This window comes from Pholis gunnellus, assembly GCF_910591455.1.
Source record: "Pholis gunnellus genome assembly, chromosome: 5".
Lineage (NCBI taxonomy): Eukaryota > Metazoa > Chordata > Actinopteri > Perciformes > Pholidae > Pholis > Pholis gunnellus.
In genome coordinates this window covers 7,140,800-7,153,348 of record NC_136531.1, presented here as the reverse complement: position 1 = coordinate 7,153,348, position 12,549 = coordinate 7,140,800, and the positions used below count along the sequence as shown (strand labels likewise).

Below are 12,549 nucleotides of genomic sequence, written 5' to 3'. Positions count from 1 at the left end.
GTCCATTATTTTTGTTTGACAAAGCAGAATAATATTTTTATTTTTGCAATACAAATTGTATTTCTTGTATTACAAATGAACTGAACATAGAACTATTCATTTAACTTGATTCTTTACAAAAACATCAATATGTTTCCACATTTCAGACCTCGTAGCTATTATAAAAGCCGCCATGTGCGCTAGTTTTCCCTCTACCTGCATGAGTCTATAATTCTGACCCTGACCCCGTTTCACCACTTTGGTGATTTTCTATTTCAGGCCGTGTTTATTGTGACTGAAAGCACCAATAAGTATCATCACCCTGTTGCTTTTTAACCACAGTGACGCATTCCTCCCTCAATACGTTCCCAAAGCTTTGTCCTGAACATGGCAGTCGTCCCGAGCTAAAGTGTGTATTGCAGCTGGAGAATCAATGAGTGATCACCACACACCACCGCTCTGTGGCTGCTCTCATCTTAGCTGTTTGCCTGTATTTACAATAGAGAAGATTGACAAAAATATGTGCTGAAAGACGACCAATAAGGCCACCGGAATTAGCGTTTTGCTCGAAAAATATGTGGGGAAACCTTTGTGACGAGCACCAGCTTGTTGTTTTAAAAGCTTCAAACTCCTACAATTACAACTTATTTGAAATGCTGCTGTACAGGCTCTTTAAACGCATGTGCTTTTGCCTCCACCTGTTTGCGTTTTGTTTCTGCCTGGACGCATTCGTGTCTTCGCGTCCGTGCATGTGCATGTGTGCTGCTGCTGCTGCTCCTGCCTCTGTGATCACCTGCCTGGCTGTGATTTCTCAGATAGCGGAGGATGCTCTCGCAAAAGCTCGGCCTTGTCACTCATGCTCTCTCCCATGAAGAGGGTCCAGAGCTCACCAAATCTAGGCTCAGGTACTAACACTCACGCAAACACACAACAAATGAACCCGTTTTGAATGGGAAGACTTGTATTGAAGTAGCCATTGATTAAACTCTCAAGGCATGAGGTAAGTCTTTAAAAAGTGGCTCGTTTCTAAGTCATGTTTGGCCTTCATCACCCCTGATATGGCTTGAGTATGCGGCTATGGCTGCCTCTGTTTGCTTAAGCAATGTTTGGAATGCGGGATGCTATTTTTCTTTTCAATCCGTTTGTTGCATAATCCTTTCATTTTCTTTTGTTGAGTCTCTTCCGTACTGGGCTTGTTTTTGCTTCCTAAACCAGTCATAACTTATACTGTACTCATGTGTCATGCTCTCACACGGCTCCATCTCCCCCTCTTTATGGGTAGTTTACTCTTCTCTTCCTGTTCTCTAAGGTCGTTTTTTTGTCCACGACTCGTTCTCCTCTGTCGACATTAACTGGTTAGAGCTCCGTTGACCCCGGGGCTCCTGGAGAACGGTGGATATGTTCTTGGATGGGCTTGTGTGTCGACTAAAACGGCACCATTCTGCTTCATTGTTCCTGATCAGTGGTTCAGCAAACTTACTGTAGATCTGCTGTATGTAGAAGCCCCTTCATCCTGTTGCCTATTTGTTTTTCACGCATGATTTGAAATTACAGGTAAAGATGAATAACTGAAGAGAGATTTTTTGTACGTAGCAGGGGGGAAGAGCGTAACCTTAAGTATCTTCTCAGCTTCCACAGGCTACAGCTGGTCGTCCCCAGCTATTCCTTTACTCTGCTGAAAAGAGCAGCGTTTGTGTCTGGGTCTGTGTCAGCATCTAGGTTAACGGCTGCACCAAAGTCTGCATTCTAGCATCGTCAGCCTTCTTTTTAACAAGAGCAGGGCGCTTGTCTGAAAAACCGATGAGCGGTTGTCCGATATGGAAGGTTTAGGAGCGCGGTGGAACTGATCAAACCACCGTGAAGCTACTAGAGCGTTATTGTGCAGGCGTCAGTCTCTGAGGGACCCTTTAGGCCTTGGCAGGAGTGTACAGTACACTCAGCATTGCCGTTTAGCATACTGTTACACTTGGAGTTCACACTCCAAAATATGCAACGCTGGTTCCCTAGGAAAACAGAAAGTACGCTCTGGGATGGTTCCAACTACAGACGAGGGGATAATGGAGGTTAAGGAGCCAGTTCCGTTTTTTGTTCCAGCTTGAGCCATCTCCACGGGTAACACTAGCTGTTTATATTGCTGTGAGCTAGCTAACATAACCAGCCATGTGGAATCAATCGACAGAGACGGTCGTAATCAGAATAATTATCAAGTGGTGAGGGCACAACCCATAGAGCCACAATGGCCACATTTATTGGAAATGTGCCAGGGTGAAATAAACCCAAACTACCCTTTTTAAGCGTGGCTCCGTGCACAGTGGTCATTCTGCTGTGTGGATTTTAATCTTTGGGTTCAATGATGGGGCTCACATTAGTGTGCTCTGGAGGATTGTTTCTTTTATTAGACTTGGGAGTGAAGTGGTCTATCGAGTCTCCATGTGCATGAAATGCCTTTAAGCTCTTCTCCTCTCCTTGTTTTCACTGTACACAGTCTGTCCTTTCTGTAATAGAGACAGAATCTGATAGAACAGTTGCACCCACTGCACATAAAGAGCAGCCTTCTGAGGAAAGAATCTATTGATACATCTTTAATTGATGCTGGTAACGCTGTAATGTCTGTGGCAACAAGTCCTAACCAATAGTTTGCCTGCAAATTTGTGTAGTTTTCATTTTTCCGTCTTCAAAAGTTCAGTTTGTGTCTTTTCAGAGCTGTGTCTGCTCCCTTACCCCGTTTTGTGACATGAAGACTACTTTAGATGTAACCCTCTGCAGTAGTATTGTCATCTTTGGTAGGGATGAAAGTGACCACACATTCACTCATGTCACTTATTGTTGCTGTGTCTTCTCTGTTCCCCAGGGAGTGATTCTCACTCATCAGACTTGGGTAAGTCTCTGTTCTTTGTGTTCAATTGGAGGTGAGACTCTTTGGAGGAAATTTAATTTAAAAAAATGCTGGGAAAGAACCCATTGGAGACCAGAGAACTTAATCAAAACACTGCAGTATGTGATGTTAATATTATCAACTCCATTTCCAGATTCTTGGCGGTCACGCAGTGCAACAGATGACTTTAGGAATGGAGACGCCAGCAGCTCATCTCTTGCTGCCAAAGGCTTCCGCAGTGTCAGACCCAACCTGCAGGACAAAAAGTCCCCAACACAGGTAAAATGTCTCGCACATCACTCTGACATTAAAGCTGTTATATTTGAATCAAAACAGTGGATCAGTGGTCTGCGTTAAAAGTGTATTCTAGTATAATTTACACAGAACCATGCAGTATTTCCTACTATGTATTTGGAACAACTTGATGATTTGTATCAAGCTTTGCACTGATCATTTTTCTTTGTTGGCGCTTGAACTTACGTCGGTTGTCGCTTTCTAATTGGCCAATAAGGATAACAGTCATGTGCCATTGCCACCCCCCAGAAGAGAGAGTTTTCACTTCTCACCCACGGGCACTAATCCGCCCGACTACAGCTCCCTTGTTGCCCTGGCTAATGATTTTACCCCCGGGACGCTAACATTCACGCAGAACGAGAAAGCCGTTTTGAAAGAGTCCTACACTGTTAGCAGCACCTCCTCTTACTCTTACTCGGAGACCAACGCAAACTCAGTCCAGCAGGCGCACCAGTCCACTCTCCCGGATGACATTAGCAGCTGTAGTGCATCTGCCACCACTAATTCACAGGCCCAGGAGCGTAAGGTGTCTTCCCTCAAACTAACCCCTGTCACCATCCCCGACCCCCCGGCTCACTGCAACTCCTACCTTCACCCCCAACCTAAGACCCAGACCACATGTTCCCCTCCACCTACTTCCCCGCCTCCACAAAGGGGTCCCACTCCGTCTGAACCCCCGACACAGGCGGCCACGCTCTCTGTCCGCTTGGGCCCGGAGGATCTCAGACATCCGGAGCGTCGGCCTTCAAACAACACAGCGGAGCCCGAGGTCCCAGATCGAGCCCCAGATCAAACCCCGAGCCCAGCTCCAGCCCAGGTGGAGATAGCGAAGGCTCCTCCTGCAGTCCCACCAAGACCTTCTCCTGCAAAGCTGTTGGTACATAACTGACTACATAATGTAACACAAGCAGTGATTGTGTCCATTTTAAGGCCACTTAAAATTGCTGGGTTTTTGTCTTGGTGACATCAAGAGTGATGAAAGGGTAACACACTGGCTGCGTCACACCCACACACGCGCACACTCAACGTGCCATGCGAACTGACAAAGTAGTCAACATACAGTAGCCGGGATGTGCCAAATTCAGAGGCTAAATGTGATAGAACTGCTGTTTGTCTCGTGTCATGACGCATACGAACACTGGGTCGTATGACAGCGGTGTTCCATGAAGCCACTATAGTGTTTGTAAATAAGAACTGCAGGTCATACAGTATGCTGCTTGTGTGTGTTGCCCTTTAGTTCGTTAGGCTTGGTGCTGCCATCTGACCAACCAAACTCATTTTTGGTTCTACATAATGTGTGAACTCATACTGTTTGTGTGATAACCAACTATTTCATTTCTTTCTGTCACTGTTACTGTCCGTATACTGTATCTGCTGCCTTCCACAGAGTTTGAACTAACAGACCCTCTTCGATTCACAGCATTAATCCCATTTCAGAGGAAGATGCTGCAGCCTGGTGTGGTTTCACAGCAGCATTTCACCTTCTGTTAGGCTCACGTGTTGCTTCCACACCTTATTTGTGACATCCTGGTAAATGAGTGACATCACTAAGCGCCTCTACTCCTTTGCTCCTTTTCCAATCAACTCTCTCCCCCCCCCCCCCTCCTCTCAACACCAGGGGCCTCCCTCTCCTGACCCAACAGCACCGCACTCCCCCTATCGCTGCCACAGCTCAGAGTCACTCGACTACCTGCCAGGCCTAATGCCCAAGGCTCTATCGCCCACCCCGTATGTTCCTAGTAGAGCTGGTGCAGCCAGCAGGCCGGGCCTTCCCACAATAAGCAGCACGAGCATCGGGGGCTGCGTGTCGTCCTCGGCCTCCCCCGTGACGGTGTCGGCTCTCAGCCACTACTCGTCGTCCACGGCGGGTCTGCTGGACGAGCTGCAGATCTGTAGCCTGGACTCACCTGGCGCCTCACCCACGCCATCGCCCACCCTCAGCCATGTCTCTGCCTACACGTCCACTGGTGGCCCTGATGATGCGCTAACAACCTTTGCGGCCTCCACTGCTGCAGCAGCCTCTGTCACTAACGTAATTATCCCAACATGTCATTGCTATAACACACAAATGGTACCCTCCCTCCCCACACTCATTTGGATGGCTGAACCAAACCTTCACAAAATGTGTTTTCACTACCGTGTTTTTACCTTTCACTAACCTTCAACTACAACCTAATGATCCCTTATTGTATTAATGTTTCTCTACTCATGAGATCACTATGTCTTTGTGCTTGTCTATGTTTCTCTGTTATGCCTTCTTTGCTATCGGATGCAATTGTACTGTCTCTTAAGGCCCCGTTCATATCAAAAATTCATGACGAGACAATACCATTTTTCAGAAAGGCTGTAGCAGGGTGAGGTTGGAAGCTGTTGGCTGCATGTTGTTGGCATCATGAAAGACTTAACTTGTCCAGGGAGCAGTGGAGGGTTTAATGATATAACATCCATGAGGACTGTAGATACGTTTCCTGTCGGCTCGTTATTTTTCCGTGGGAATAGATGTAAGGGAAAGAGTGGTACTCCCAAGCACTAAACAAGGAAGAAGTTAGAAGTAGGACCAACACCGTTTCTGTACACGGGACATCGTGTGAGCAGCATGTTAGCAGATTAGCAGCTTCAGTGTCTACCCCAGGTTGCATCCTCGGCTTTTGACGGCCAAAGGAAAAGATGAAAATGGCCAAAAGGCCCAAAAACATGTTTGGTAGCCCTCAGAGCCCAACTCAAAATCACTGGAGTATTGAAGGAAAAACCCAAGAAAACTGAATTGAACACAAAAAAAAATACAAACGTTATGCACATAATGCCAGAATACAACACAAGCCATTACTTCTACGACTGTTTGAATTAAATTAGATGTGTCTTAGAAGTATATTCCATGCACTGGCAATAAGTGTTGTCAACACAGCGTTTGTGTGTTGATTTAATGTAAGTTTGTCACTTTAAATTGCTGCCTTAGCAGCATCTTCGATAGCCATTGGTTTTGGAGCTCTCATGAATTGCTGTGTTTTTACCCTATTGTCCAATGAAATGACATGTTCCTGTGTTGAATGGGAGAGCGTTTTTGCGGAGGAGCCTCCCGAATTGTGTCTATTGTCTTGTTTGTCACAACTAATGTATTATGAAATGTATGTGAATCCGAAAGACTTGTGTTTGCTTACCGTCACTGTTTTAATCTCTTCTGTCTGTTTTTGAAGTGAAGTGATTCAATAAGTGTCCCTTCCCCTCACTAACTCTTCGTACATTACACAGTCACTTCAGATTCAGCAGCTCCTGACTCACATCAGCCCCAACATCTGTCTACATGTACATTCATTTCCAGAATAGGCTCCTCTACCTCTTTAAATGTACATGTTTATAGCAACACGATGACTAATAATGGATTTATAAAACTAATTATTCTTTTGTTTCGCTACTTTTTTTTTTAAAACTTGCACTCATCATCTAATGTTGGAGGCCAGAGCAGCAATATTCCCTAAAAATCAAAGGATATGTGCACATTATTGCTGCCGTTTGTGATTGGTAGTGACTGATTTTCTCTGTTTTCTGGCTTGTGGGTCACTCTCAGGGCCAGGTCCTCTCTCACGCTATGAATGGAAATGCTCCACAGAGGCCCCTCTCTCCTCTGTCCTATCCTCCTCCCCCCACCTCGCTCCACACTGGGCTCCAGAGACAGAGCCGGAGTTCAGGTGAGTCAGGATCTTTTACCCCTTTTTTATTTGAGCCGAGGACACTTAATGTTTCATGAGCGAGGAAGACGATGCCAAAGAAAGGGGGCTTGGTAAGAAAAGGCCCCACTATCTACTGATGTGTCATTTTTAATTAGTCAGGAGACCATTTTTAAGATTGTGAATCCCCAGAAGGTATATGACAACTGATTAGAGGTGATAAGTGGGATGGTGCAAGTTCGTGTAATGTTTAATAATTCAAAAGTTGGATCTTGAAGTGTCTGATTCAGCATGTACAGGGAGGCAATGAAATCAAAACAAAATGATAACATTTTCTAGTTTTGGTGAATATCCTAGCAGCAGTATTTTGTCCAAGTTGTAGTTTGTTAATAGTTGATTTAGGTAAGCTAGAAAATAGTTTATTCCAGTAATTTAACCGAGATGAGACAAATGTATGCACAAGTGTTTCAGCATCAGCCGTGGAAAGAAAGGTACGAATCCTGTCAGTGTTTCTTAATTGGAAGAATGCAGTCTTACTAATATTGTTAATATGTATGATTATTGAGATCAAACGGGACACAGAGATTTCACACATAAAAGCTTTGTGAAATTGTGGAGCCAGCTGTGTTTAGAGAGAGATTTATTTCTGATCTGCTTTAGACCGTGAGTTAGCATTTCAGTTGTTTTAGCAAGTGCAAAAAGGAAGTTTAATGACATCCATTATTTTATATTTTATTTGCATTTTACCCAGTTTCACCAGCTGATGCATGATCAGTGAGGTCGTTATGCTTTGTTGGTGAAGTACAAGTACTTGACATGTTTCACAACCTATTTAATTCCCAAACAAATTATTATTAGTAGTAGTATAAGTGCTAAAAACCTGAAGAATGTGTAAATATCTTAAGAAGCCATAAATGGATCTTTGTGAATTCATCTTCCCATTATTGCCCATATAAATAGTTAACGGTACATGTATTTGTTAAAAGCCCAGGATGTGATATGTGGAGACCTATTAGTAGAAGACAGAGCCAGGCAGTTGTGGTGCACAGTATAACATGGAGATAAAGGCCGGTTGTTCTGGTACTGCTCCCATCTTGAGATGTACAAAAGAGAAGTTCATCTTAGGACGAGTCAGTGTTGACTCGTTCGTTCCTTCTTGGATTTCTGTGTGATTATTAGTCGGTACAACTGACATTGTGTCTTTCTCTTTTCTCTCCTCTTTCTCTTCATATTCAGAGGGCAGCGAGTCACTTACCAGAGAGTCTGTGGTGCTGGGCCACACCAGCGTCAGCAGCACGGTGCCCATCGCTCGCTTCTCAGAGGAGGAGAAAAGGGTGTCCGTTATCAAAGCCCCTCACTACGAAGGCATCGGCCCCGTGGACGACTCCGGCATCCCTATTGCCATCCGCACGGTGAGGTCAAACATGCAAAGAGCTAAACGCGTTGGTATGCAGCAGACTGACTCAGTTAGGTGCTGTGCAGCGTTGCACAGGAGAGTCCTTTTGACCTATTTCTGTTGTCTTGATCAGGTTCACGAGAGTGGATTACTTTCAGCTGTCAGCAGCTTTTGACCCCATATTAAAAGCCCTTTCTCTCTCTCTCTCTCTCTGTCTCTCTCTCTCTCTCTCTCTGTCTCTCTCTCTCTCTCTGTCTCTGTCTCTCTCTCTCTCTCTCTCACCATCTCTCGGTATCTCTCTCTCTCTCACATCTCTCACTCTCTCACCATCTCTCGGTATCTCTCTCTCTCACATCTCTCACTCTCTCTCTCTCACCATCTCTCGGTATCTCTTGTACTCTCCCTCTGCGTGCCAGTTTTACAGACGAGCTCAGACAATGTCTTTCGCTCTAGCACTGCAACGTCCTCGCTGCTTACTTGTCAAAGTGTGTGTGTGTGTCTGTGTGTTATCTCTGTTAAGGCTTTTTCGTGTATTAACACTCCACTCAGTGGCATTTAATAGCGGACATGTTCGACTGCAGAATGAGCGAGCCAGAGAAAGTAACGGGAAGAATGAGAGATGGGCAGTAAAAGCAAAGAGAAAAAGCTGGGAAAAAAAAGGAAAACAGATGCTCCTTGTTGTCGAGCAGACAAACATTTTTGGGGGCACTTTATTTGGTAACCATGGAGAGTGAAGTGGTAATTGGTCCGTCTCCCGGCCGTGCCAATGCTACATGCTCTGTCACATTCACCGCTTCACTGTGGAGCCAAACGGCCAGAGTCCAGACACGGTGTTTAGCGCTACTGAATAAAGGGGGGGATTAAGTCTGCCATTTGATAGCTCTTTTTTGAAGTGGCTGTTGGATCTATACTGTTTACACAAAGACACGCATACCAAGCGCAGCACCAGGAGCTCCCACTTTGGTTTTGTAGCAACATGGCTTCTGTATCCTCGATCCTGCGAAAACCAAACCTGCTGACATTGATTTCTTAACGCAATTAAAAACCCAAACAAACTGTCACGGTAGTTTATCAAGTTGTTCTTCGCCGACCGACATCCAAACATACTGCTTGCGATGATGTCATTCCGTTAGCTTCTGCAGCCCACAAGCTAATAGTCAAGTGCGGTTTCATGTGATGGGTAAGCTTGTCACATCTAATCGGAGAGATTTGTTCACACGTCCCAGAGTTCAATGTGACTATTGATCGTGAACAAAAAAAACAGGAGATTTAGTCTCATACAATACATCTTTATAAATCATGTATTCATGTCTCAGCATGAGTTAAATACTCGGTGAGTGAAATATGGATCTCTAGAAAGGCTGAGAGTGTGTTTTTTTTCTTCTCTCTACTCAGTAAGTACTCAGTCCCATAAAAACAGTGGGAACCCTTCCTACCTTCTAACTTCAGCTATCGAGTTTATGTTGCATTTCACGGCACGTAAATCTTTATGACTGTTTCTCTCTCCACAGACGGTGGATAGGCCTAAGGATTGGTACAAAACTATGTTCAAACAGATCCACAAGGTTCACAAAGCAGGTACGTCTGTGCTGTATCACACTGAAAGGCAGAAATGTCCCCATTATGTGTTGTGAGTTGATCATCAGACATTGGAAATTGGCCGTGTGTGTGTGTGCGTGCGTGCGTGCGTGCGTGCGTGCGTGCGTGCGTGCGTGCGTGCGTGCGTGCGTGCGTGCGTGCATGTCGGTTCTTATTAAACCAAAAGACCCAGATAACTTCAGAGCCAGAACTCATTACATGAGAGCAAGAGGAGTCTGCAGAGGAGGAGGAATTGAGAGGAACCTCTAATAGACACAGAGCTGTCCTGGGAAATCTGCTCTAATTTTATAGGCTTGACAGTATCACACACAGTTCAAAGCTTTGTTTGTTCTAAACTGCTCAGGCTTCTTCTACTGCAGCACACAAACAAACACACACACACACACACACTGTTTGATGACTGTGTGTGCCTAAAAACATCCGCAGGCCTCTTCTTGATGCATCTTGGAGAATTTCCATGACAACCTGAATACTCGTATATTCTAGGTGAATTTATAAAGTAATATTCAAGTCCCACCAAAGTCTACAAATCTTTCGTGTGAGCCCATGTAGGTTTACAGAGTCTAACAAATGTGTAGTTTCATCATGTAGAGAAAATAACTTTGCCTCTGTGAGTTGCTATGGGCCTTGTTGTACCTCAAAAATATATATATTGGAAAAACACTGCTGAGCTTGTGGATGGACGGAGGTGAGGTGCTTCATGCTGCTTGGGTGCTTTTGTATTTTTCCCGCTGTGAAAATTGTCACTATTGGAACTTACTTGTATGACGGACTAAAACTGGACTCTCCCTCTACGCCATAAAGTTTGTTTGACCAATCCGTCTTTGTTCCCTTCTTCTACAGACGATGACTATTCTGACACATACAACGCAACATATGCCGTGATAAACAACGGTGAGAGATGATGCTCTACGCGCAACAAAAGTTGCTTATATTCCATTTCTTCCCGACCCATTTGTCTCCTCCTGTCTGGCCCGCTCTGCCTCATTACTTCTCCCTCCTCTGTCTCCCCCTGTCCTGTCCTGTCCTTAACAGATGACTACAGCCTGTCGTCCAACCCCACCATGGCCCACCCTGCTCCCCGGACACATACGTACAGGCCACTCGCCAAAAGCCCCTCGGACAACGGAGGGCATCCGGGCCCTCGTGAGCCTCCGCCGTCCCCTGTACCCCCACCACCTCCGCCCATGCCATCTCTCCTCCAGCTGAGGGCCAGAGACAGCGATCGCGAGAGAGACTCGCCCGACACGTACGAGGAGCTTTTGCCGTATCTCTTTCATGATTCGTTTAAAGATTGATTCACTTTGTTTCGGGCTGTTTTCTAAGAAGCGTGTTTTGTTTTTTTCTTGCACCAGGAATGAATGGGGTCCTTCCAACAGGAAGGTGGACACACGGAAGTACCGCGCAGAGCCTAAGAGCATTTTTGAGTATGAGCCGGGAAAGTCCTCCATTTTGGAGCATGAAAGACCAGTGAGTATATTTGAACATGTTCTTTCATTTGATTATATTTACATTTTTCTGTTAAAATCCGCCGAAGTGATTTCTGTCACTTTGTTGCTTTTTATTGTTCAGTTAAAGGTTCATTCTGTTGCTAAATAGAAGGTTCGTTTTTGAAGAGGTAAACGACTAAACATTAAGCAACATGAAGTGAAATAACACCGCAGAGCTACGGCACATAATACAACTGGATGGTCAAATTGACAAAAGAGTCTCAAGCACATGTACCTTTCTTGCTTAATGTATTTTCATATTATGGGCTTTTTGCATGGACTTCTTTCCATCAGGCACGGCGTGGGCGTTAAAAAGCGAAGGTTTCCAGTGCTGCATCCTCTAGTGACTGTACTGGCTGTTCACTCTGTGTGGGGTGAATGACAAAGCCGACAGCAGACATAATTACTGTGCAGAGGGCGGGAACACAGAATAGACATAAGGTATCTGAGATGGAGGCTAATGGAGACGGTGTCGTAGATGAGGGGTCTGTTACGTGGGTGAAGATTAAACAGAAAAAAGGTATTCGTGAAGGTTTTGCAGATGTTTAATGCGATGACTGCAGAGAGCTTTCTCTCTCAGGGCAATAATGCATGAGTCAGTTCCTGATAAGGCAATTAAAGGAGAAAGCTGAAGAGTAGAAGTCATCCCACGCTGGCTAATCTGCTGTCTGAGACTCTGTTTTAGAAGCTTTTTTCTCCACTGTCCATGGTAACAAAGGGCTCCCAAAAACATCCTGTTGGGTGGTGAAGTGTCCATTTGTGTCAAATTATGAGGCCACAGGAAACTAAAAATGTTTTTCTGCCACTCTGTTTCTTTAGTTTCTTTTTTTCCTGCGCGCGTCCACAGAACTTGGCAGTTTCTGCTCTCGGTTCTCGCTATTTTTTTACAGGGTGACTCATGTGTCTCAAAGCTGTATTCTCTTTTTAGCAAGAGCGATGTAACGCCACAACACCTACAAACACATCTCCTGGCAGTGTTTCATTTGGCATGAAAACTCCCATTTCCATGTGGGAAATGGGGTTAGAAAGAGCAGACAGAGTAGCAAACCGACGCAGCATCTCTACAGTTAAAACATCAGTAGAATGAATAAGCGTCTTGACGCCAGTGCAAGCTGAAGTGTGTAAAATAGAGAAAGCTGTTTAAACGAGTAGATGATTAACTTGCTTCACAACAGTAACTGTTGTTTTTTTCTTACCGGTCAAGTTTTGTTGCATGTAAATACTCACATCCTATCCGACAGTTTATTGCAG

The 12,549-nt window shown here is 44.9% G+C and overlaps 1 protein-coding gene across 8 annotated transcripts in view; it reads left to right on the top strand.

The window, feature by feature from the left end:
* The window catches only part of sorbs2a (sorbin and SH3 domain containing 2a), a 46,927-nt gene that overhangs the window by 16,562 nt on the left and 17,816 nt on the right, over positions 1–12,549 (top strand). For 7 of the 8 annotated variants that reach the window (XM_079159282.1, XM_079159281.1, XM_079159279.1 and 4 more), the window contains exons 3-11: positions 2,831–2,857; positions 3,009–3,133; positions 4,767–5,180; positions 6,714–6,834; positions 8,050–8,225; positions 9,721–9,787; positions 10,652–10,702; positions 10,844–11,057; positions 11,164–11,278. In XM_079159282.1, coding sequence (XP_079015408.1) covers positions 2,831–2,857; positions 3,009–3,133; positions 4,767–5,180; positions 6,714–6,834; positions 8,050–8,225; positions 9,721–9,787; positions 10,652–10,702; positions 10,844–11,057; positions 11,164–11,278 — 1,310 coding nt within the window. The remainder of the gene's footprint in view (positions 1–2,830; positions 2,858–3,008; positions 3,134–4,766; positions 5,181–6,713; positions 6,835–8,049; positions 8,226–9,720; positions 9,788–10,651; positions 10,703–10,843; positions 11,058–11,163; positions 11,279–12,549) is intronic. The other variant, XM_079159283.1, reaches the window with a different exon arrangement.